This window comes from Bubalus kerabau, chromosome 16 (assembly GCF_029407905.1).
Source record: "Bubalus kerabau isolate K-KA32 ecotype Philippines breed swamp buffalo chromosome 16, PCC_UOA_SB_1v2, whole genome shotgun sequence".
Lineage (NCBI taxonomy): Eukaryota > Metazoa > Chordata > Mammalia > Artiodactyla > Bovidae > Bubalus > Bubalus kerabau.
In genome coordinates, this window is record NC_073639.1 from 6017410 (window position 1) to 6040940 (window position 23531).

The following is a 23531-nucleotide window of genomic DNA, read 5'->3' on the forward strand; positions in this document are numbered from 1 at the left end:
GACTAACACTAGCTTTTAACTCCTGGATAGACCATGATTGGCCCTGCTTCCTTGTAATGTGGAGCAGAAAAAGAAATAAGACATATTAACATAGAAATAGGTAAATATTGCCCAGTTTTTCCCATTCTGAGTAGCAGGAAGTTGACAGAAAATATCATGAATATGAAATTTGGCACAATTCTTGTATTAATTTCCTATTGCCGTCATAGCAAATTACTACAAACAGTGACTTACAACACACATTTATTCTTTTATACTTATGAGGGCAGAAATCTAAAATGAGAAAAAGGGTTAAATCCTTTGAAGAATTTAGTGGAGAATCTGTCTCCTAGTTTTTTCCAGCTTCTAAGAGGCTGCCCACATTTTCTGATGGCTGGCCCCAAATCACTCCAATCTCCACTTCCATTGTCATTACATTCTTTCTCTGACTCTTACTTTGCCTGATTCTCTTTATAAGGACCCTTGTAATTATGTTGAGCCCACCCAGATAATCCAGGATAATCTCTGCACATTAAAAATTTTAACTAAATCATTCTGCAGAGTCCCTTTTGACATGCTCTGGTGATTACGACATTGATTTTGGAGGGACATTCCTCCCCGCCAACAAGAGCATTGTGAAGAGCACTGGCTCTAGGTTATCCTGCCTAAATCCAAATCCTTCTCCTATCAATTATTAGCCATAATATCTTGGGGAAAAATGGTTTTCGTGCCTTCCATTTTCACCTGTAAAATGTAGATATAAAAAGCACCAATTTCACCGAGCTTTATAAGGAATAAATGAAGTGATACGAGTAAAGTATAGGACAGTTAGTAACATACAGGTAGTAAAAATGGTATCCACTCAGATCATTTATCTTTGTCTAGAACAATATCTGTAGGGGGTATTTAATTAAGGACATTATCCTAATAACAAAATTAATATGTTCAGAATGACAAGTTCTGAGCTGGAACCATGAGGAATCATATTTCTCTTGCTGCATAATAACTCATGTATTTCTACATAACAGCTCAAAAGAATATATACTGGAATATGTGACTAACAATGGCCAGTTTTCCATGAGTCATAAGAAACTGATAAACACTTTATCCAATGTAGTTGGTCATGGTTGTCTTTCCCAAGATTCTAATACTTCCCTTCTATAAGCCTCTTGTTTCTATAAGCCTTCTATAAGCCACAAGTATTGACTGGCAAATGCACTTGAATCTGGGTGCTTTTTTCTATTCTCTGCCAACATGGGCATTCAGTGTTTAATGTAAGTATAATCTTTATCAATTGACACCCATAGGGAATTGCTTTTGTAGTACACCTCTCAAAATGTTAGATGGGTGCTTTGTGTTTTCAACCAGCAGTGAGTGCAAGGATCTTTGAGTGCAAGATCCTTTGTCTCTAACTCATGCTGCCAGTCACAGAACATAATAATTTGCCTACTCAGGTGAAGCAGGGATCTTTTGTAGAAGAATCACTTCTCAGTTGCTTCTTGATCTGGAAATGGGCCTTCTTACTCCCTTCCTTGCTCAGCAAACAGCACAGTGTGAGCCTCCATATTCATAGATCATTTCCTCTGCTTAAAATAGACTACTAATCCTTCCTTATCTCCTTACTCATTAATCAACTCAAATTCACTTTCTCTGAATAATTTTTAGGACCTCCAGGATGAATTTTTCTCTCTTGAGAGTTTCTTATTATGTACTCTGATAGAGAAATTTTCACAATGTATAGTCATTATTTGTTTACCCAGTCTCCTAGCTCTCTTTATTGTATATGATCCCCAAACAGGAACTTAGTCTGCTTTACCTTGGAACTCACCAAATTTGACACAGAATGTTATAGATATACTTATTTACTTATTGAATGAACAAAGACAAAGTTCAGAAATGGAAAGAGTACTGAATTCTAAAAAAGTTTGCTGTGATCAAATGCATATTAGAAAAATAAAATATAGAGAAAATGTTAAATAAGCTACTGAAATTTTGTGTGTTGGAGTGTTTCATTTTGAGTATCTACAAGCTGTTTTAGGAGTGTTTCAAAAATTATTTTTCAACTTAAAATGCTTTTTGTTTATTCTTGATTTCATTCATTCAAAAGTTATTTATTGCAAACTGTACATTAAACAACATCGTACTATCAGTTCATTGGCTAAAAAGTTCATTCGGGTTCCTTTGGCCAACCCAATATTAATTCAGGTTTACATAATGCTGTTATTAACATATTATTATACTGGTTACCTAAGAGTATTATTAAAGTACATAATATTCTGCTGCTTAGGATAATAGTGAAAGCCACTGTGCATTAGGGCTTATGAAGAACTTAACTAGTTCAGGTTAACTGTCTTGTTTATGGTAGCTATATATGGCATAGACTTGATATCCTGCATTAATTATTTTGAATTAAGTTGAAAATATAAATCTAGTGGGTTTGTAAAAAAGATACTCTTTTTCCTTAAAGGCTCTTTAATTTTTTTGAATTTTATTTTTTAAACCAAATCTAAGTACAAACTATATTAACCAAATAGATGAAAAAAATGAGTGTTTTTGAATGAATATAAATATTTCAACATAAGCAAATTAGTACTTCATATATAAGGAAAATGTGGACATGGTCCTCTCATTGTGGATATAGGTACTATGATGAAATCATATTTGTTGGTTAATAACTTATATGGGCCAGGAAGTTAACAGTAAGTGGTAAATGAAACAGACATTCACTTAAAAATTTTTGAAAACATCAGAAGATTGGTTCAAGGTCATGGACTAGAATGACATTGCGCATCTCCTCCTGCAAGAGCACCAAAATCAAACTAGCTGTTGAAAGACCATCAACAGGAGGATTCTGGAACCCACCAAAAAAAGATACTCCACATCTAAAGACAAAGGAAAAGCCACAGTGAGATAGTAGGAGGGGTGTAATCATGCTAAAATCAAATCCCATACTCGCTGAGTGGGTGACCCACAAGCTAGAGAACAGTAATGCCAAGAAGTTCTCCCACTGGTGTGAAGGTACTGAGCCCCATGTCAGCTTCCCAGCGTGGAGGTCCAGCAAAGAGACTAGGAATCTCCAGGGAATCTGACTTTGAAGGTTAGTGGGATTTGATTACAGGATTCCCTCAAGACTAGGGGAAATAGAGACTCCATTTTTAGAAGGCACAAACTAAATGTTGTGTGCACCAAGACCCAGGGGAAAGGAGCAGTGGCCCCACAGGTGACTGAATCAGACCTACCTGCTTGTGTGGCGGGGTCCCCTATGGAGGTATGGATCAGCAGTGGCCTGTTACATGCATGGGGGCACTGGTGGTAGCAGTCTAGAGAGGTACCCCTTGGTGTGAGTCTTCTTGGAGGTCACCATTAGCCCTACCATACAGCCTATAGACTCTAAGCCTGCACAGGCCAAGCAACTCACAGTAGACAACTGGATTAAAATTTTACTGTGTGTGCCCTGCCCACATGAGAAAGAGCCAGTTTTCCCCACCAACAGTCTCTCTTATCAGTAAACTTGCACAAGCCTTAGCCTCATCCACTGGAGGGTGGACAAGAGAAGCCAGAAGTACAACTCCACAGTCTCCAGAACAAAAACCACAATCACAGATGTTAATCAAAATGAAAAAGCAGAGTTATAGCCTAAACAAAGTAACAAAATAAAACCCCAGAAAAAAGCAACTAAATGCAGTAGAGATAGGCAAATCTCCAGAAAAAAAAATCAGTATAATGATAGTGAAGATGATCCAGGATCTTGGAAAAAGAATGGAGAAAATGTAAGAAATGTTTACCAAAGACCTAGGAGAACTAAAGAACAAATAAACAGAGATGAACAATATACTAGAAGGGATCAACAGCAAAATAACTGAGGCAAAGGAATGGATAAGTGACCTGGTAGAAAACATGGTGAAAATCACTGCTGCAAAACAATAGAAAAAAGAATGAAAAGAAATGAAGACAGCCTAAGAGACCTCTAGGACACCATTAAATGCACCAACCTTCTCATTATAAGGGTCTCAGAAGGAGAGAGAGAAAGGATCCAAGAAAATATTTAAAGAGATAATAGCTGAAAATTTCCATCACATAAGGAAAAGAAACAGTTAACCAAATCCAGGAAGCACAAAAAGTCCCAGGTAGGCTAAATTCAAGGAAGAGCACACATAGTAAACAAACTGACAAAAACTAAAAACAAAGATAAAATATTAAAAGCAACAAGGAAAAAATGACAACATACATGACAACTCCTATAAGGTTATCAGCTGATTTCTCAACAGAAAATCTACAAGCCAGAAGGGAAGTGAAGTAAAAGTCACTCAGTCATGTCCAGCTCTTTGTGATCCAATGGACTACATGGTCCATGGAATTCTCCAAGCCAGAATACTGGAGTGGGTATCCTTTCCCTTCTCCAGGGGATTTTCCCAACCCAGGGATTGAACCCAGATCAACTGTATTACAGGAAGATTCTTTACCAGCTGAGTCATCAGGGAAGCCCAGTGAAAGTCATTCAGTTGTGTCTGACTTTGTGACCCCATGGACTATAAAGTCCATGGAATTCTCCAGGCCAGAATACTGGAATGGGTAGTTGTTCCCTTCTCTAGTGGATCTTCCCAACCCAAGGATCAAACTCAGGTCTCCTGCATTGCAGGTAGACTCTTTACCAGCTGAGCCACCAGGGAAGCCCAAAGAATGGAATGGCACTAAAGTGATGAGAAAGAATAACCTACAATCAAGAATACTCTATTTAGCAAGACTATCATTCAGATCTGATGGAGAAATCAAAAGCTTTACAGACAAGCAAAAGTTATGAGAATTCATCACCACCAAATTGGTTTTACATTCAATGCTAAAGAAACTTCTCTAGGCAGGAAATACAAGAGAAGGAAAGGACCTACAAAACAAACCAATTAATAAAATGGTAATAGGATCATACACATCAATAATTACCTTAAATGTAAATGGATTAAGTGCACAAATCAAAAGACATAGACTGTCTGGGTGGATACAAAAACAACACCCAAATATACATTGTTTACAAGAGATCCATCTCAGACCTAGGAACACTTACAGACTGAAAGTAAGAATATGGAAGAAGGTATTACACATCAATGGAAATCAAAAGAAAGGTGGAGTAGAAATACCCATATCAGACAAAATAGACTTCAAAATAAAGACTACTATAAGAGACAAAGTCAGTTCAGTCACTCAGTTTTGTCCAAATCTTTGTGACCCCATGACCTTCAGCATGCCAGGCTTCCTTGTCTACAATCAACTCCTAGAGCCTACTTAAACTCATCTCCGTCATGTTGGTGATGCCATCCAATCATCTCATCCTCTGTCATCACCTTCTCCTCCTGCCTTCAATCTTTCCCAGCATCAGGGTCTTTTCCAATGAGTTGGTTCTTCACATCAGGTGGCCAAAATATTGGAGTTTCAGCTTCAGCATCAGTCCTTCCAATGAATATTCAGGACTGATTTCCTTTAGGATTGACAGGTTTGATCTCCTTGCAGTCCAAGGGACTCTCAAGTCTTCTCCAGGACACTACATAATGATCAAGGTTTCAATCCAAGAAAAAGATATAACAATTATAAATATATATGCACCCCAAAATTGGAGCACCTCAACATATAAGGCAAATACTAACAAACATAAAAGGAGAAATTGACAGTAATACAGTAATAGAGGCAGACTTTAACACCTCACTTTCGTCAATATAGAGATCATCCAGACAGAAAATTAATAAGGAAACACAGGCCTTAAATGACACTTTAGAGTAGATGAACTTAATTGATATTTGTAGAGCATTCCATCCCAAAGCACAATACACATTCATCTCAAGTGCACAAGGGACATTCCCCAGGATCAACCACATCCTGGGCAACAAGGTGAGCCTTGGTAAATTTAAGAAAATTGAAATCATATCAAGCATCTTTTCTGGTCATAACACTATGTAAAGAATTAGGAAAAAAAAAACTATAAAAACACAAACACATGACAGCTAAACAATATACTACTAAACAATCAATGAATCATTGAAGAAATCAGAGGAAATTTAAAAATACCTAGGGACAAATGAAAATGAAAGCAAAATGGTCCAAAACCTATGAGATACAACAAAAGCAGTTCTAAGAGGGAAGCTCTTAAAAATACAATCATTCCTCAAGAAACAAGAAAAATCTCAAGTAGACAACCTAATCTTACATTAAAAATAGCTAGAAAAGAAGAAAAAACAAGACCTAAAGTTAGTAGAAGGAAAGAATTCAGAAAGAGCAGAAATAAATGAAATAGATATAAAGAAAGCAACTGAAAAGATAAAAGAAATTAAAAGTTGGATCTCTGAAAAGATAAACAAAATTGATAAACCTTTAGCCACACTCATCAATAGAAGAAAGAGAAAGGACTGAAATCAATAAAATTAGAAATTAAAAAGAAGTTACAACTGACTCCACAGAAATACAAAGGATCATGAGACTACTATGAGCAAGTGTATGTCAATAAAATGGTCAGCATAGAAGAAATGGATAATTATTAGAAAGGTACAATCTCCAAAGGCTGAACCAGGGAGAAATAGAAAATATGAACAGATGAAACACAAGCACTGAAATTGAAAATGTGTTTAACAACAAGCAAAAGTCCCAGACCTGATGGCTTCACAGGTAAATTTTATCAACTATTTGGAGAAGACCTTTCCTTTTGGAAACGTTCCAAAAAATTTCAGAGGAATGAAAACTTTCAAACTCATTCAATGAAGCCACCATCACTCAGATGCTAAAACCAGACAAAGATACCACAAAAAAAAAAAAACAAAAAAGAAGAAGAAGAAAATTACTGGCCAATATCACTGAGGAACATAGATGCAAAAATTCTCAACAAAATACTAGCAATCCAAATTCAATACATTAAAAAGATCATACACCATGATCAAGTGGGACTCATCTCAGGGATTCAAGGATTTTTCAATATCCACAAATCAAATAATGTGATACACCACATCAAGAAATTGAAGAATAAAAACCATATGATCATCTCAATATAAGCAGAAAAAGCTTTTTAACAAAATCCAGCACCCTTTTATGATTAAAACTCTCCAGAAACTGGGATATAAGGAACATACTTCAATATAATAAAGCCCTATATAACAAAAGTAAAGCTAACATCATACTCAGTGGTGACATGCTGAAAGTATTTGCTCTAAGATCAGGAACAAGCCAAAGATGTCCACTCTCACAACTTTTATTCAGCATAATTTTAGAAGTCCTAGCTATAGTAATCAGAGAAGAAAAGAAATAAATGGAATCCAAATTGGAAAAGAATTTAAACTGTCACTATTTGCAGATGACATGATACTGTACATATAAGATCCTAAAGATGCAATGAGAAAACTACTAGAACTCATCAATTTATTTGGTAAAGTTGCAGGTTAAAAAATTAATACACAGAAATCTGCTGCATTTCTATACACTAACAATGAATGATCAGGAAGAAAAATTTAAGAGAATTTAAGTAAATTCCATTTACTGTCACATCAAAAAGAATAAAATACCTAGGAATAATCTTACCTAAGGAGGCAAAAGACCTGTACTCTGAAAAATATAAGATGCTGATGAAAGAAATTGAGGAAGACATAAAGAGATGAAAAGATATATCACTTTGTGGATGGGAAGAATCAATATTGTCAAAATGACTACTACACTACTCAAAGCAATCTACAGATTCAGTGCAATCCCTATCAAATTACCAATGGTATTTTTCACACAAGAACAACAACAACAACAAAAAACTTAAAATGTGTATAGAGACACAAAATATCCTGACTAGCCAAAGCAAACTTTAGGGGGGAAAAACAAAACTAGCTGGTGGAATTAGGCTTCCTAACCTCAGACTATATTGCAAAGCTATAGTCATTTAAATGGTATGATCCTGGTACAAAAATAAAGATATAGAACAAGATAGAAACCCCCAAAATAAACCTATGGACCTATGGTCAATTAATCTAAGGTAAAGAAGGGAAGATTATTCAATGTTGGAAAGACAGTCTCTTCAACAAATGGTGTTGGGAAATCTGTACAGCTACATGTAAAAATTAAATTATATAGTTATTTAATATCATATTTTAAAAAAAGCTCAAAAAGGATTAAAGATCTAAATGTGAGACTGCACATTATAAAACTCCTAGAGGAAAACAGAACACTCTCTGACATAAATTGCAGCAATATTTTTTTGATACATGTCGCAGAATAATGGAAATAAAAACAAAGACAAATGGGACCTACTTAAACACAAAAGCTTTTGCACAGCAAAGGAAACAAACAAAATGAAAAGACAGCCCACTGATTGGAAGAAAATATTTGCAGATGATATCACCAACAAGGGATTAGTCTCCAAAATTTACAAACAGCTCATGATACTTAAAGCATCAAAACAAACAACCCAATCAATAAGAGAACAGAAGACATAGACAAATATTTCTCCAAAGAGATATTCAGATGGTCAGAAGGTACGTGAAAATGAAAATGTTCAACATTGCTAATTATTAGAGAAATATGAATCAAAACTACAATGAAATATCACCTCATAACAGCCAGAATGGCTACCATCAAAAAATACAAACAATAAATGCTGGAGGAACTGTGGAGAGAAGGGAATCCTTCTACTCTGTTAGTGGGAATGTAAATTTGTATAGCCACTATGGAGAACAGTATGTAGGTTCCTTAAAAAACTAAAAATAGAGTTACCATATGGACATATGCAGGGTCCCACAATCCCACTCCTGGGCATATATCCAGAGAAAAACATGATCTGAAAGGATACAGACATCCCAATGTTTATTGAAGCGCTGATACAATAGCAAGACATGGAAGCAACCTAGATGTCCATTGACAGAGGAATGGATAAAGAAGATATGGTTCAGTTCAGTTCCGTCATGTCCGACTATTTGTGACCCCATGAATTGCAGCATGCCAGGCCTCCCTGTCCATCACCAACTCCTGGAGTTCACTCAAACTCACGTCCATTGAGTCAGTGATGCCATCCAGCCATCTCATCCTCTGTTGTCCCCTTCTCCTCCTGTCTCCAATCCCTCCCAGCATCAGAGTCTTTTCCAGTGAGTCAACTCTTAGCATCAGGTGGCCAAAGTACTGGAGTTTCAGCTTTAGCATCATTCCTTCCAAAGAACACCCAGGACTGATCTCCTTTAGAATGGACTGGTTGGATCTCCTTGCAGTCCAAGGGACTCTCAAGAATCTTCTCTAACACCACAGTTCAAAAGCATCAATTCTTCAGCACTCAGCTTTCTTCACAGTCCAACTCTCACATCCATATATGACTACTGGAAAAACCATAGCCTTGACTAGACGGACCTTTGTTGGCAAAGTAATATCTCTGCTTTTTAATATGCTATTGAGGTTGGTCATAACTTTCCTTCCAAGGAGTAAGTGTCTTTTAATTTCATGGATGCAGTCAGCATCTGCAGTGATTTTGGACCCCCAAAAAATAAAGTCTGACACTGTTTCCACTGTTTCCCCATCTATTTCCCATGAAGTGATGGGACCAGATGCCATGATCTTTGTTTTCTGAATGTTGAGCTTTAAGCCAACTTTTTTACTCTCCACTTTCACTTTCATCAAGAGGCTTTTGAGTTCCTCTTCACTTTCTGCCATAAGGGTGGTGTCATCTGCATATCTGAGGTTATTGATATTTCTCCCAGCAATCTTGATTCCAGCTTGTGCTTCTTCCAGCCCAGCGTTTCTCATGATGTACTCTGCATATAAGTTAAATAAACAGGGTGACAATATACAGCCTTGACGTACTCCTTTTCCTATTTGGAACCAGTCTGTTATTCCATGTCCAGTTCTAACTGTTGCTTCCTGACCTGCATATAGGTTTCTCAATGTACAATTGAATATTAATCAACCATTAAAAAGAATAAACCAATGCCATTTGCAGCAACATGGGCCTAGAGATTGCCATAGTGAGTGTAAGTAAGTCAGACAGAGGAGGAAAAATAGCATATGACATCCCTTTTATGTGGAATCTGAAAAGAAAAGATACAAATGAATGTACAAAACAGAAAGACACCCATAGACTTAGAGAACAATCTTATGGTTGTAGAGGGGAAAGCACGAGGGAAAGGGATAGTTAGTGAGTTGGGGTGGACGTGTACTCACTGCTATATTTAAAATGGATAACCAACAGCAGCCTACTTACTGTATAGCACATGGAACACTGCTCAATGTAATGTAGCAGCTTGGATGGAAGGGGAGTCTGGGGGAGAATATATACATGTATATGAGAAGCCCAGTCCCTTAACTGTTCACCTGAAACTATCATGACATTGATAATCAGCTATAATCCAATACAAAGTAAAAAGTTAAAAAAGAATTTCTTGAAAACATCGAAGTTAAGCAAATGTTGATCAAACTAAATTTTTCAAACAAGTTGAGCATAAACTGAACACTGTATTTAAAAAGTTGTATTGCACAGACTGTTAAAAGCATGAACTGTCTTTTTTAAAAAACTAAATTTAGTATTTCTTGTTATGCACATTTAGTTTTTCAACATATTGATTTATTAAACTTGTATCCACTGTGATTTCTTTATAAATAAATTGTTGAAGAAGTGAAAAAAAAATTCAGAGGTAGAGGGGAAAATACTGAGAACAAGTTTAATTTACTAATCAATGAATAATAAATTCAGACAATTCAATTAGGATTAAGCTTCTTCTAAATTAAAAAAAATAGTAGAAATCCTTGTTATTTTAAAGTCTTTAAAGAACTTTTTCTTTTGTTTATTTTGTTAAGGATTACCTACGCTAGTTAAGTGCTGTTATTTTTGGTTACTTTATCAGCACACAGTCCTCTGCCTTTTTAGTTTATTTTGTTGACTGATTTAATTTTTGCCAGAATATCCACTGAGTACATACCCAAAGAATTTATATTAAAGAAACACTTAGAATGGGTTTTAAGCTGTGTGGCCAAGGAATGACTTCTGTCCAGGCCCTTTGTGGCTGAGTTACATGGAGTGTTATCTAACACTAATGGAATGCAATCCCAGGCAATCTTTCAAGTACTCCATCTGCATAACTTCGTTCAATACTCACAGCAACGCCAGTTCACCTCTGTTCAGTCACTCAGCCGTGTCCGGCTCTTTGCTACCCCATGTACGGCAGCACGTCAGGCTTCTCTGTCCATCACCAACATCCAGGAGTTTGCTCAAAGTCATGTCCATCGAGTCGTTGATGGCATCCAACCATCTCATCCTCTGTCGTCCGCTTCTCCTCCTGTCCTCAATCTTTCCCAGCATCAGGGTCTTTTCCAATGAGTCAGTTCTTCGCGTGGGATGGCCAAAGTATTGGAGCTTCAGCTTCGACATCATTCCTTCCAATGAATATTCAGGACTGATTTCCTTTAGGATGGACTGGCTGGATCTCCTTGCAGTTCAAGGGACTCTCAAGAGTATTCTCCAACAACACAGTTCAAAAGCATCAATTCTCTGGCGCTCAGCTTTCTTTATGGCTATTACGGTTACTATTAATATTATAGCCTCCTTTTTTTTTTTTTTTTTTTTTTTTTAATACAGAAGAGGAAACTAGGGTATACAGACCTTAACTTGCAGGACATCACATGGATAGAGAGAGGTGCTCCAGGATTCAAATGTGCCCTTTGACTCCTGAACCTGCAAAAGTCATTATCTTGCCTTTCTGTCCCATCTATCAGTGCATTAGTCCGTCAGTACACTACTCCGATTCGCAGAACTTCATGTCTGTGACAACTGTGGCAAAACAACGGATATGCTTTGCGCTGATGAAGCAAGCCCCTCCACTGGCAGGCGCCAACTCTCAGTGCGCAGGCGCCAACTCTCAGGCAGCCGGACGGGTGCCGTCTCCTAGGTAACGACTGAAGCATAGGCGACAGGTAAAACACCCTTCTCCCCAGACCCAGAGTGGCTGACGTCATTTCCTTTCTCTGGGCGGTCGCCTCAGTGACACGTAGGGCTGCAGGGCGGTGTTAGGTACCCGAGGCCCTGGGCGGGAGAAGTCACTTCCTCCCAGAGATCTTGTATCCTAGCAACCGCCCCCCCACCTCCGTTCTTCGTCTCGCCTCCGAGCTTCCTAAGAAGTCAGGCAGGTCTCTGAAAGCAGCCAGGGGCAGGCCGGGTAGAGGGGCCAGCCGCTGGGTTCTCAGATTGCGGGCTGCCCTCCGCAGGAATGCCAGGTGAGTACAGAAGGCGGGACTTGCGGGTCGCGGAGAACTGGGGCCGGAGCCGCGCTCGGCTGTGCACTGGCGTGGCTAGTGGCTGCTGCTGGGTCGGCTGCAATGGGCCGAGCGGTCAGGCACAGGGCGCCGCCACCTTGTAGGGCCAGAGCGATCCCTGCGCGCTGCGGAGGGCAGCGAGGGGGCCCGGCAGTCTCCTCCTGGAGCAACTTCATTTTGTTTTATCTAATTGTATTAACATTTTTGTGAGAGGGAAGAGTGAAAGAAAAAAAATTTAAATGATAAAGTTCTTAGATGATCCTTTATGCTGACAGTAGTCTTCTTTTAAATAAGTATGGCTTTTAAATAAAGGGCTTCCCTGGTGGCTCAGAGGGTAAAGTGTCTGCCTGCAATGCGGGAGACACGGGTTCGATTCCTGGGTCGGGAAGATCCCCTGGAGAAGACAATGGCAACCCACTCCAGCACTCTTGCCTGGAAAATCCCATGGACGGAGGAGCCTGATAGGCTACAGTCCATGGGGTCGCAAAGAGTCGGACACGACTGAGCGATTTCACTTTCTTTTAAATAAAAGTAGACTTCATTTTTAAAATAAAAATAGCCTTTTAAATAAGTATGCCTCTTTTGTAGGCAATGTTATACTTTTGAATGGAAGATAGGTACAAAAGTTTCTGTTTTAATTGGCAACAAGCCATTGCGCTCATTATTCAAGTGAGTGCAATAACTGTAAAACTTATTTAGGATAATAAAATAATTGTAAAACTACTTTAAGATAAGTTTGAATTTTCTTTTCTCTTTGAAAACCAGTTTGTTGGTAGAATTTGCTATTTATTTTCAAGAACTCTGTTGAAGTGAACATGCAGCTCAATGATGCTTTTCTTGTTTTTGTTTGGCTTTTCTGGGGGTCAAATGGCAAGCCACTCCAGTTCTCTTGCCTGGAAAATCCCATGGATGGAGGAGGAGCCTGGTAGGCTACAGTCCATGGGGTCGCAAAGAGTCGGATACGACTGAGCGACTTCACTTTCTGGTGGCCAAGGAAGCATTAAATGTAATAATACAAATTCTCAAGCATGCAAAAATCTCTGACTTGTTTTTTGTGTGTTTCAGCCATCATCAGAGGTTGAATTATTCCTATCATTGGTTAGCTATTTTATAAAGGTCGAGAATTAAAACACACTATGTCTGATGAAGTTTTTAGCACAACTTTGGCATATACAAAGAGTCCAAAAGTCACCAAAAGAACTACTTTCCAGGTAAAGTATTTTTATTTTGAATGATTTTACAAGGTAATACCTGTATTAGGAATATTGGACTTGAAAGTAATCCTAGAACAGTCCTATATAGAGCATGAGTAAATCCTATGTTTCTTTTGAGATTTTGCAGATGATTGTATTTGGGCTCTAGTATTACCAGCTCTTCTGTGTGGCTTTAAGACTACCAAACTAAATACTAGGTTCTTAGTATATTAAAAATTAAATTCGCTTGTGAAAGTTAAATAGCAACTTCTAATTGCCATTTTCATATAAATATTGTTAATTTTTTTTCTGGTTTAACATAATAACATTTAAGCTTTCTGTGTCCAGTTGCTACAATTTTGAATTGGAGGTCTCAATTTATGGTATTGATTACATCTGTTAATAGCAATATGCTGAAACAAAAGATCATGAAGAATACCAGTTTCTTCCAAATATCAGTTTATAATGAACCTGGTCCAGATAGAGTCCCTCAATTAATTTTCTTGGTGTTTCTTGTTTAACTGTAAGTTCCATGAAAAAAGGGGTCATCTGTGATGTTCTGTGTTGCCTCTTAGAGTTTGGGTGCATGGCATAAAGTAGGGTTTCGGTAAATATTTGTTGGATGAACGAAATCTGAGTTTTAAAGCAGTTATTAATCAAGCATTATTTGTTAAAAGAATTAATTCTACATATGAGAGTACACATTTGGGTGGAGACTGATTTTAATTATCTCATTTCAGGATGAGCTAATAAAAGCAATTACAGCTCGCTCAGCCAGACAAAGAAGTTCTGAATACTCAGATGACTTTGACAGTGATGAGATTGGTATGTGAGAATGTGAGAAAAGAAATGTCTTCTTTTTGCTTCCTTAGTTATTTATAGCCGAAACCTGAAAACAAAACAAACAAACAAAAATCACCATTTTAAAATAATACCAGTGAATTCACTGGTTTTAGGTCTCCAGCTTTTTAATGAATAAAAAGTCACTCTTAATTTTCAAAAAGTTGTATGATTGTCCTTGTTTTTTTCTGAGTGTGTATACAAAACTGAAAATTAACTGATAGCAGATTTGCTTGTCAGTGGTAAATTATATTGGAGATGATAAGTTCATCTTTAAGGCCAACCCTATGAGACCTACAGTGAGGTAATAATTAGGGACCATAGAACTGAACTTTGGGTACATCAGAATCACTTTTATAATGCTTTTTCTAAATCAAGGTTTTTTGGCTGTGAAAGGGAATCCGTTTAAAAAACCCAGTATATCAGTACTGTATGATTAATTTGGTTTCTTTGGTTATGCAAGATATTAACATTTCACATTTCAAGATAAACATATAAAATTCTGAACTTGAAATTCAGTGTTTTATTCTTTGATATTCAGTGAATAACTCTCGGTGTTCTCTGTAAAAGGTACCAGAACAATAGTTAAATCATTACTGGATAGTTAAGTTAGCATTCTTTATTATTCTTCTCATAATAAAATCTAATACTCTGGTATGGATGGAATAGCAGTTCCAAAATTTTACTGGAAAAACATTATTAGCTAATTCTTCCATTTACAAATATTCTTGATTTTATATGATGAAGTTTTTGAAAATAAATAATTAAATAAATAAGTTTTACAGTCCAAAATCTAAATGTCTATGACTGATTGTTGTTTTGAAGAACCTTTGAATGACTTCTCTTAGAGCAAGCACAGTGCTTGACTTGATACACTATTCATACTCAGTAAGTATGTTTTAAATAAATGAAACTGAAATTTTTAATTTATAGACTGCCTAAGTTAGGAGTTTTCTTAGGGTTCCAAATCTATTCACAGTTGTAAATTCATATCTAGTCTTCAAGGTAATGTTTTTGATGAATGTAACCTTCAAAACTTTAAAATGTACTATTGAAAATATTTTTCTCTTCTATTTTTCTGTTTCCTTAGGTGATTTTTCTGACACCTCAGTAGATGAAAATTCAGTTAATAAAAAAATGAATAATTTTCACATATCAGATGATGAAGAAAACAATTCTCCAAAACTGTCTTTTTTGAAAACGAAGAAATCAAGCAATGATGTGAGGAAACATGAGCCAGTAGTCTCTATCAAAAACAATGACATTGCACTTGATAATGGTGAAGGCATGGTTGTAAATCCCTTACCTGAATCTCAAAGTAAACAACAGGAAGTTGAAAAAGAGAAAATTAAAATGGAAACTAAACCTAGAATTCTTCCAATCAAAAGTACATCTTCAGGTAATTTGTTGGTTTGGTTTGGTTTAGTCGCTAAGCTGTGTTGGACTCTTTGCAGTCCCATGGACTATAGCCCGCCAGGCTCCTCTGTCCATGGGATTTTCCAGTCAAGAATACTAGAGTGGATCAAAAGTACATCTTCGGTAATTTGTTAGGTTACTGTAATTGCATTTCTTGAAAATTTATTTTAAGATAATTACAAAATATTTTTACATAGGAGCTAATAAATATTTAAGAAAAAAGACAGACTTAACATTTCAATTTTACAGATATAAATAAAAATACTAGAAGTATAGAAAATGAAAATGAAAATGTTTGTCTCTCAGTCCTGTCTGACTCTTTGTGACCCCATGGACTATTGCTTGTCAGGCTCCTCTGTCCATGGAATTCTCAGGGCAAGAACACTGGGGTGGGTCCCTTCTCCAAGGGGTCTTCCTAACCCAGGGATTGAAACCAGGTCTCCTGCATTGCAGGTAGATTCTTTATTATGTGAACCACCAAGGAAGCCCATAAATTGGAGATCTGGCTGTGTAGAGGTTCGGTGCATGTGTGTGTAGTAAGTCACTTCAATTGTGTCCTACTTTTTGTGACCCTATGGACCTTAGCCCACCAGGCTTCTCTGTCCATATGACTCTCCAGGCAAGAATACTGAATGGGTTGCCATGCCATCCTCCAGGAGATCTTCCCAACCCAGGGATCAAACCCATGTCTCTTATGTCTCCTGTATTGGCAGGCAGGTTCTTTACCACTAGTGCGACTTGGGAAACCCAGAACCATAGAGGAAAGCCGTAATTCTCAGGAAAGTCTGGAGGCTTAAATGGTAAGAGCAACAACACCTCTCCCTCCCGTCCTCCAACCCCCATTTCAAATATACAGATGTCAAACAAATATTCTGGCAAATGACTGTATGGATATGATTGTTTTAAGGACTCCCCCAGTGCTGCTCTAACCCTAATGTCTGGAGTATGAGATTGATTAGAAAAGAGTCCATTGTAGTTACACTGCTAAAAACAAAATTGGAGCTCATAGGCCTTAGCGAGGCTGGATGTGGATGACTAAAGGTTCTTTGGCCTCCTATCAGGCATCAGCAGAGATGCGAGACTGAATGAATGCAGGAGGTGGAAGAACTTTGAGCATCTACATCCAGCCTCGCTTAGACATATGAGCTCCAATTTTGCTTTTAGCACTGTAACTACAGTGGAATCCTTTCTAATCCATCTCACACTCCAAACATTAGGGTTAGAGAGCAGCATTGGGGCTAGTCCTAAAGAATCATTTCCATGCAGCCATTTGCAAGAATATCTATGTGACATTTGTATATTTGAAATGGGGATGGGAAAGAGAGGTGTTCTTACTCTTATCATTTAAGCCTCTAGACTTCCTTAAGAGAATCTCCATTTGGTTTCTCTGTTCCCCAGGAAAATCCACTAAAACTCAGTTTTCTGTGGGGAAGTTCCTGGTATGACCATTACAGTAGTTTCTCCGCATTTCTACTGAGCCCTGGGCATAGCGGAGCAGGGATGGAGTGAATCAGGCACCAACTGCCGTGAGATCCCCTGGGCTACCATGCAGGAACAAGGGCATAGAAGGTGAAGGATTTGGGGTCTTCCAGTCTTTTTATGTTTTATGGAAAACAATAGTAGTTGATACTAACCTTCACAAAAACCTCTTTCCTTTATATCATCATTAAATACAATACTGGTAAGTATTTCATACTTTATATATTAGATAGCACTGATAACCTCAGGCAAAGCTTTATTTCAGATACGTATTAGGGACCCACTCCTTTTTCCACCCCTGACAATCCTATCCACTTTCAAATGAGGAGAAGATATGAATCAGCAATGATACTAGGGAAAAAGCCACTGTATGTTAATTATGTTTGACCTTAGCAATAGGGTAAGCCTTACTGTCCTCATGAGGAGGGAGAGGAACCTTGCTCTCCCTTCCTACAGAATTGTTTGAAGAATGTACCCAGGTGGCACAGTGGTAAAGAATCCACCTGCCATTGCAGGAGATGCTGGAGAGGTGGGCTTGATCCCTGGGTTGGGGAGATCCCCTGGGAGGAGGACTCCGGTATTCTTGCCTGGAAAGTTCCATGGACAGAGGAGCCTGGCAGGCAGGCTATAGTCCCATGGGGTTACAAAGAGTCAGACATGACAGCACACACTCACCACACTAAAGTATGTCTCAAACTATAAACGTCTACAAAAGTGTAAGCACAAGGTCTAATGAAACAGTTTACTTGCTAAAATGTACCTTGCCAGTGTACTGAGTAAAATAAAAAATGGAAGAGAAGGGAAACATAATCAAATAGTGAATAATCCAATAAATCACCTTTTTCCACAGTATTTTCCACAGTTTGTTCATTGTATTAAGGGGAAAACACAGAGTTATAGAAATTTTAAACCGACTTCTTTATGAGAGAACTTCTTGGAACCATTAATAAAGATATATGCACAGTGAATCTTTATGAAAGATAGAGTATGTAGTATTCCCTAGTCATAGTTGAGTTTAAAAATCTATTTTTATAGATTATGTTTGTTCTATTTGTCCTGATTCTGAAAAGCTTTTCATTAGGTAATAAGAAACTGTGAGCATACTATAAAAGCTAAAACTTAGTCTCATATAGATATAAGTATATAATTAAAACTTCATGGTACATAATAAGCAATAATCCGTCTATTTAATACCTTTTTTAAAACCTGTGACAAAATGAATAGAGAAATACTGTACTTTGACCACAAGATGGCCCCAGGATTATGAATGTGCAATACTGAATTTTTGAACAATCATTAACCATTTGCAATTCAGTATATGTAGTATAAAAATAATTACTGAAATAGGTAATCATTTACATTTGATAGTGAAACAAGACATTTTGATAATGTATAGACTTTTTTTTTCTTTCTGAAAACTTGATGCTTCTGGAAATGGAATTTTGGTATAAAATATTTGAAATCATTATTCCAAGGTTATTCAAGTTGAAGGAAAAAGTTGAGTCTGCTGGTTAGTGCCTGGCATGTAGAATTCTTTAAGTATTTGAATATATAAATGAATAATTTATTCATTAAAGAAGTAATGTGGTTAACACGTTTAGCTCTATCTAAATTTTTAGACTTTTTTCTTTATCATGTTTAGAACTTAATATTTTTAATATCATAAGATATTGCTATCATTTAATGCTTTATCAAAATATTAGAACCTGAAAGTTTCCTTTGTTCTTGCTTGTCTGCTGTTCAGTTCAGTCACTCAGTCGTGTCCAGCTCTTTGCAACCCCATGGACTGCAGCACACCAGGCTTCCCTGTCAATCACCAGCTCCCGACAAGACCCAGTTTCCCCCTCAGTCAGTCTCTCCCATCAAGAAGCTTCCATAAGCCTCTTATCCTTCTCCATCAGAAGGCAGACAGAATGAAAACCACAATCACAGAAAACTAACCAAACTGATCACATGAACCATAGCCTGTCTAGCTCAATGAAACTATGAGCCATGCCATGTAGGGCCAACCAAGATGGACGGGTCATGGTGGAGAGTTCTGACAAAACATGGTCCACTGGAGAGGAGAATGGCAAACCACTTCAGTATTCTTGCCTTGAGAACCCCATGAACAGTACGAAAAGGCAAAACGATAGGACACTGAAAGATGAACTCCCCAGGTTGGTAGGTGCCCAGTATGCTACTGGAGATCAGTGGAGAAATAACTCCAGAAAGAATGAAGAGACGGAATCAAAGAGAAAACAACACCCAGTTGTGGATATAAATGGGTGATGGAAGTAAAGTCTGATGTTGTAAAAGCAATATTGCATAGGAACCTGGAATGTTAGGTCCATGAATCAAGGCAAATTGGAAGTGGTCAAACAGGAGATGGCAAGAGTAAACATTGACATTTTAGGAATCCGTGAACTAAAATGAACTGGATTGAGCAAATTTAATTTAAATGACCATTATATCTACTACTGTGGGCAAGAATCCCTTAGAAGAAATGGAGTAGCCATCATAGTCAACTAAAGAGTCCAAAGTGTAGTACTTGGATGCAATCTCAAAAATGACAGAACGATCTCTGTTCATTTCCAAGGTAAACCATTCATTATCCCAGTAATCCAAGTCTATGCCCCAAACAGTAATGCTGAAGAAGCTGAAGTTGAATGGTTCTATGAAGACCTACAAGACTTTTTAGAACTAACACCCAAAAAAGATGTCCTTTTCATTATAGGGGACTGGAATGTAAAAGTAGGAAGTCAAGAGCTAACTGGATTAACAGGCAAATTTGACCTTGGAGTACAAAATGAAGCAGGGCAAGGGCTAATAGAGGTTTGCCAAGAGAATGCACTGGTCATAACAAACACCCTCTTCCAAGAGAAGACTCTATACATGGACATCACCAGATGCTCAATACCCAAACCAAATTGATTATATTCTTTGCAGCCAAAGATGGAGAAACTCTATACAGTCAGCAAAAACGAGACCGGGAGCTGACTGTGGCTTAGATCATGAACTCCTTATTGCCAAATTCAGACTTAAATTTTCTGCTGTAAAAAGTACAATAATCAAACTCTTTCACTTTATCAGGTAATGGTCACATTGATGGTGATTGTAAGTAATATTTACAAGGTATGCTGTCTTTGTTTTAACTTTAAAGCAGGAGCACCTTGACTCCATTAGCATTGGAGCCAGGGTGCTCCTGCTTTAATTCCACAAACTAGAGTTTATAACCATAGGCATATGAGCTCTTTGTTCCTCATTTTATTTATCTGTGAAAGGGGCCGATAGTTGAACCACCACAAGGGGTTTGAGACAATTAAATGAGTTTATGTATCTGAAGGGTTTAGAGCAATCGGGCATAAATGAAGCATGCTATAAATGCTTTTACGCTTCACTTTATTATTCAGCATTTGTTCATAGGCAGATCATTTTATTTATGCACACGTATTTGTTGTTTGTGTGATATGTCTCACTGTACACGCACTGTGACGGTAACTGTGAGTGCAGCATTAGAGATGTGGCACCAGTCCTCAATACTGCCTTACTCGTTTGGGCTGCTGTCATCAAATGCTTCCCAAATACTACTGGAGCTTCCCAGATGGCGCTAGTGGTAAAGAACCCCCCTGCCAATGCAGGAGATGCAGGTTCAATCCCTGGGTTCGGAGGATCCCCTGGAGGAGGAAATGGCAACCCATTCCAGTATTCTTGCCAGGAAAATCCCAAGGGCGGTGGAGACTGGTGGGCCACAGTCCACGGGTTCGCAAAGACTCAAACCTGACTGAAGTAGCTTAGCAGGTCAGCACAACCAGAAACCTCAAACTCGGTGAATTATAACCGATAAAAATCTGTTTGTCGCAGTTCTGGAGGATGAAAGTCTGAGATTACAGGGCACATATGGTTGGTTAGGGTCCTTTTCCATGTTGCAGGCTTCCCATTGTAGCTTTACATGGTGGAAAGGGCAAGGGAACTTTCTAGAACATTGTTTTTAGGGCACTATTTCCATTCATGAAGGTCTGCCTTTATGACATAATCACCTCCCAAAGGTCCTACATCCTAATATATCACTTTTGGGGTTAAGATTTCAATGTAAGAATGGTAGTTACGAGTGGCTAGAGGGAGAGGGAAATGGGAATTGCTAGTCAAAATGTGTAAAGTTTCAGTTAGCAAGATGAACAAGTTCTAGAGTTTTGCTGTATGGCTTTGTGCCTTTAGGTAATAATACTGTATTCTGCACTTAAAATTTTGTTAAGAGAATGGATCTCCTGTTAAGTGCTGTTATTACAGTAAAAAAGACTCAAAACCTTTTATCAAGCTTTATATAATATTCTGCGTAAACTGAGATTCCAAAGACAAGCAAGCATTTGTCAGGAGAAGCCAGAAGTGGACATCCTAGGCAGAGGAAGAACTAGAGTAAAAGTTTGGTGGCAAGAGAGGTGGCCCAACTGCAGAAGGAGAGCGAGCCCAGCATATCAGGACAGATTACCAAGGGAGTGTGCCGGTGACGAGGCAGCACAGCTAGCCAGGGACAAGACTGAAACCTTTTATATTGTTCGGAGGCAATGAACTTGCAGGACTGGATGATGGGAAACCACTGAAGAATTTTGTGGAGAGGGGTGGTGTGATCTGATTTGTGTTTTATAAATGTTGCTGAGGCAGTAATCTAGGCAAGACTGGATAAGGAACTGACAGTGGGGTTGCAGAAAGTAGGATAAATGAGAGAGATTTAGAGGTAGAATCAATAGGGTATCATGATGCTTTGGATTTTGAGGGAGGAATCTAGGATAACTCTTGGATTTTAAATTGGACATTTGACCAGAATTTAGGACATACCTAAAATTGGCAGTGAAACATTTATAGTGGTTCCAATTAGGTCTGACTATAGAATCTTCTAGCAAGATTTATAACCCCACTTATGGATAAAAAAGAGAAAGGTATTCAATTTTGCAGCTTTGTCAGAAGAATACATTGGTAGGACAATGGAGAAATGTGTATATATATATATATATATGGTGAAATTTAGGGAAAAGTTCATGTAAAAAACCTGTATATCATGTTTTGAGGGCTGAAAGTATACCAGCATTAGATTGTTGTTTTAAACTTAGAAGTAGTGGAAATAGTAACTGAGAAATTTTAATAACTGCTGGAGAGGTTTTATGGACTCAGAGAACAGCAGCTCACAAGTTGTCGAGTTCTCCATTCCTCTTTCCAGGGACATTGGCTCTTCTACCCCTGTACCGACATCATCTTCATACTTGTTACAGCACTTACCTTTGTCTTATAATTTTATTTGTTTACAATCATCTCCCTCCCCAACCTCTAAAATCCTAGGACAGGGCCATTGCCAGTGTCTTGATTCTGAGATCTGTTTATGTGAGTGATGTGAACAGGGCCTGGCGGCAGACACTCAATAAAGGTTTGATGGCTGAACTGCCTCATTTTATAAAGGCTGAAATCAAGACATGGTTTTGTTTGTTTAAAAAAATTGTTAATACTATGAGAGTTGATAAAGTAGAATAGTTAATTACTCACAAGAGTGAAGTATACTAGTTACTGTCAGAATGGCAGCCATTAAAAATTTTTTTTTGATTGTCAACTATCACCTACTTTTACTTTCTGGAGTTCTTTGTAGAGAAGGGTGTGGGCTTCTTCTCCAGGACAAAGAGGCAAGGTGCTAGGTGCTTGGAAACAGGAGGGAAGTTTGGTGGCACCTGGGGTGTAGGAGAAGCCATGACCATCTTAAAAATATATATTTTTTTACTGTATTAAATGTATTAAAGCATTGTATTTTTCTGCAGAAAATAACAGCAGCCTTGAAGCAGACAGCCAATTTAAGCCTTCACCTCGACCAAGGAGCATGTTGAAAAAGCACAGCCATGGGGAGAAGAAAGATAGCCTAGGAAACAATAAAGAAACTCTCCCACACGAAGATTTAGAGGGACATTCCACACCTTCGTTCCTCCCAAGGCTGAGTGGCAGACAACCAGAAGCTGAGAGGAATGCATTCTCTGAAAACCTTGATCCTGAGGTTAGCACTGTTGCTGAATTGTGTTTTGATTCAGATTTTTGCATCTGATTATAAGAGAAAGAGAATATTTGTGTATGTGCATGTGTGTGTTTGTGTGTGTTTTACATGTTTTCTTCAGCAAATGACAAGGAACTTTAATTTTTAAAATATGTTCTATTGGGTCTAAAACTGCATTGTAAGATAGAGCAAAGATGCAGAATTATTTTGTGTACTGCTAAGAAAGAAGAAAACTGCTAATTAATGCATCCAATATCAGAGAAAGTTAAATGTGAAAAAATAGTGCAGTTCTTTAGAATCTTTGCAACACTTTAATTGCAAGTATATATTTACACATATTTTAATTGTATAATTTATGGCTGGTGTCATTTTAT

At 37.8% G+C, this 23531-nt stretch overlaps 1 protein-coding gene across 3 annotated transcripts in view; it reads left to right on the forward strand.

The window, feature by feature from the left end:
• The first annotated feature begins 10914 nt into the window (after window positions 1-10914).
• MAP9 (microtubule associated protein 9) overlaps window positions 10915-23531 on the forward strand; it is a 31219-nt gene continuing 18602 nt past the window's right edge. For 2 of the 3 annotated variants that reach the window (XM_055550194.1, XM_055550197.1), the window contains exons 1-5: window positions 10915-12183; window positions 13288-13433; window positions 14156-14240; window positions 15346-15654; window positions 22913-23160. In XM_055550194.1, coding sequence (XP_055406169.1) covers window positions 13359-13433; window positions 14156-14240; window positions 15346-15654; window positions 22913-23160 — 717 coding nt within the window. In that variant the 5' untranslated portion in view covers window positions 10915-12183; window positions 13288-13358. The remainder of the gene's footprint in view (window positions 12184-13287; window positions 13434-14155; window positions 14241-15345; window positions 15655-22912; window positions 23161-23531) is intronic. The other variant, XM_055550196.1, reaches the window with a different exon arrangement.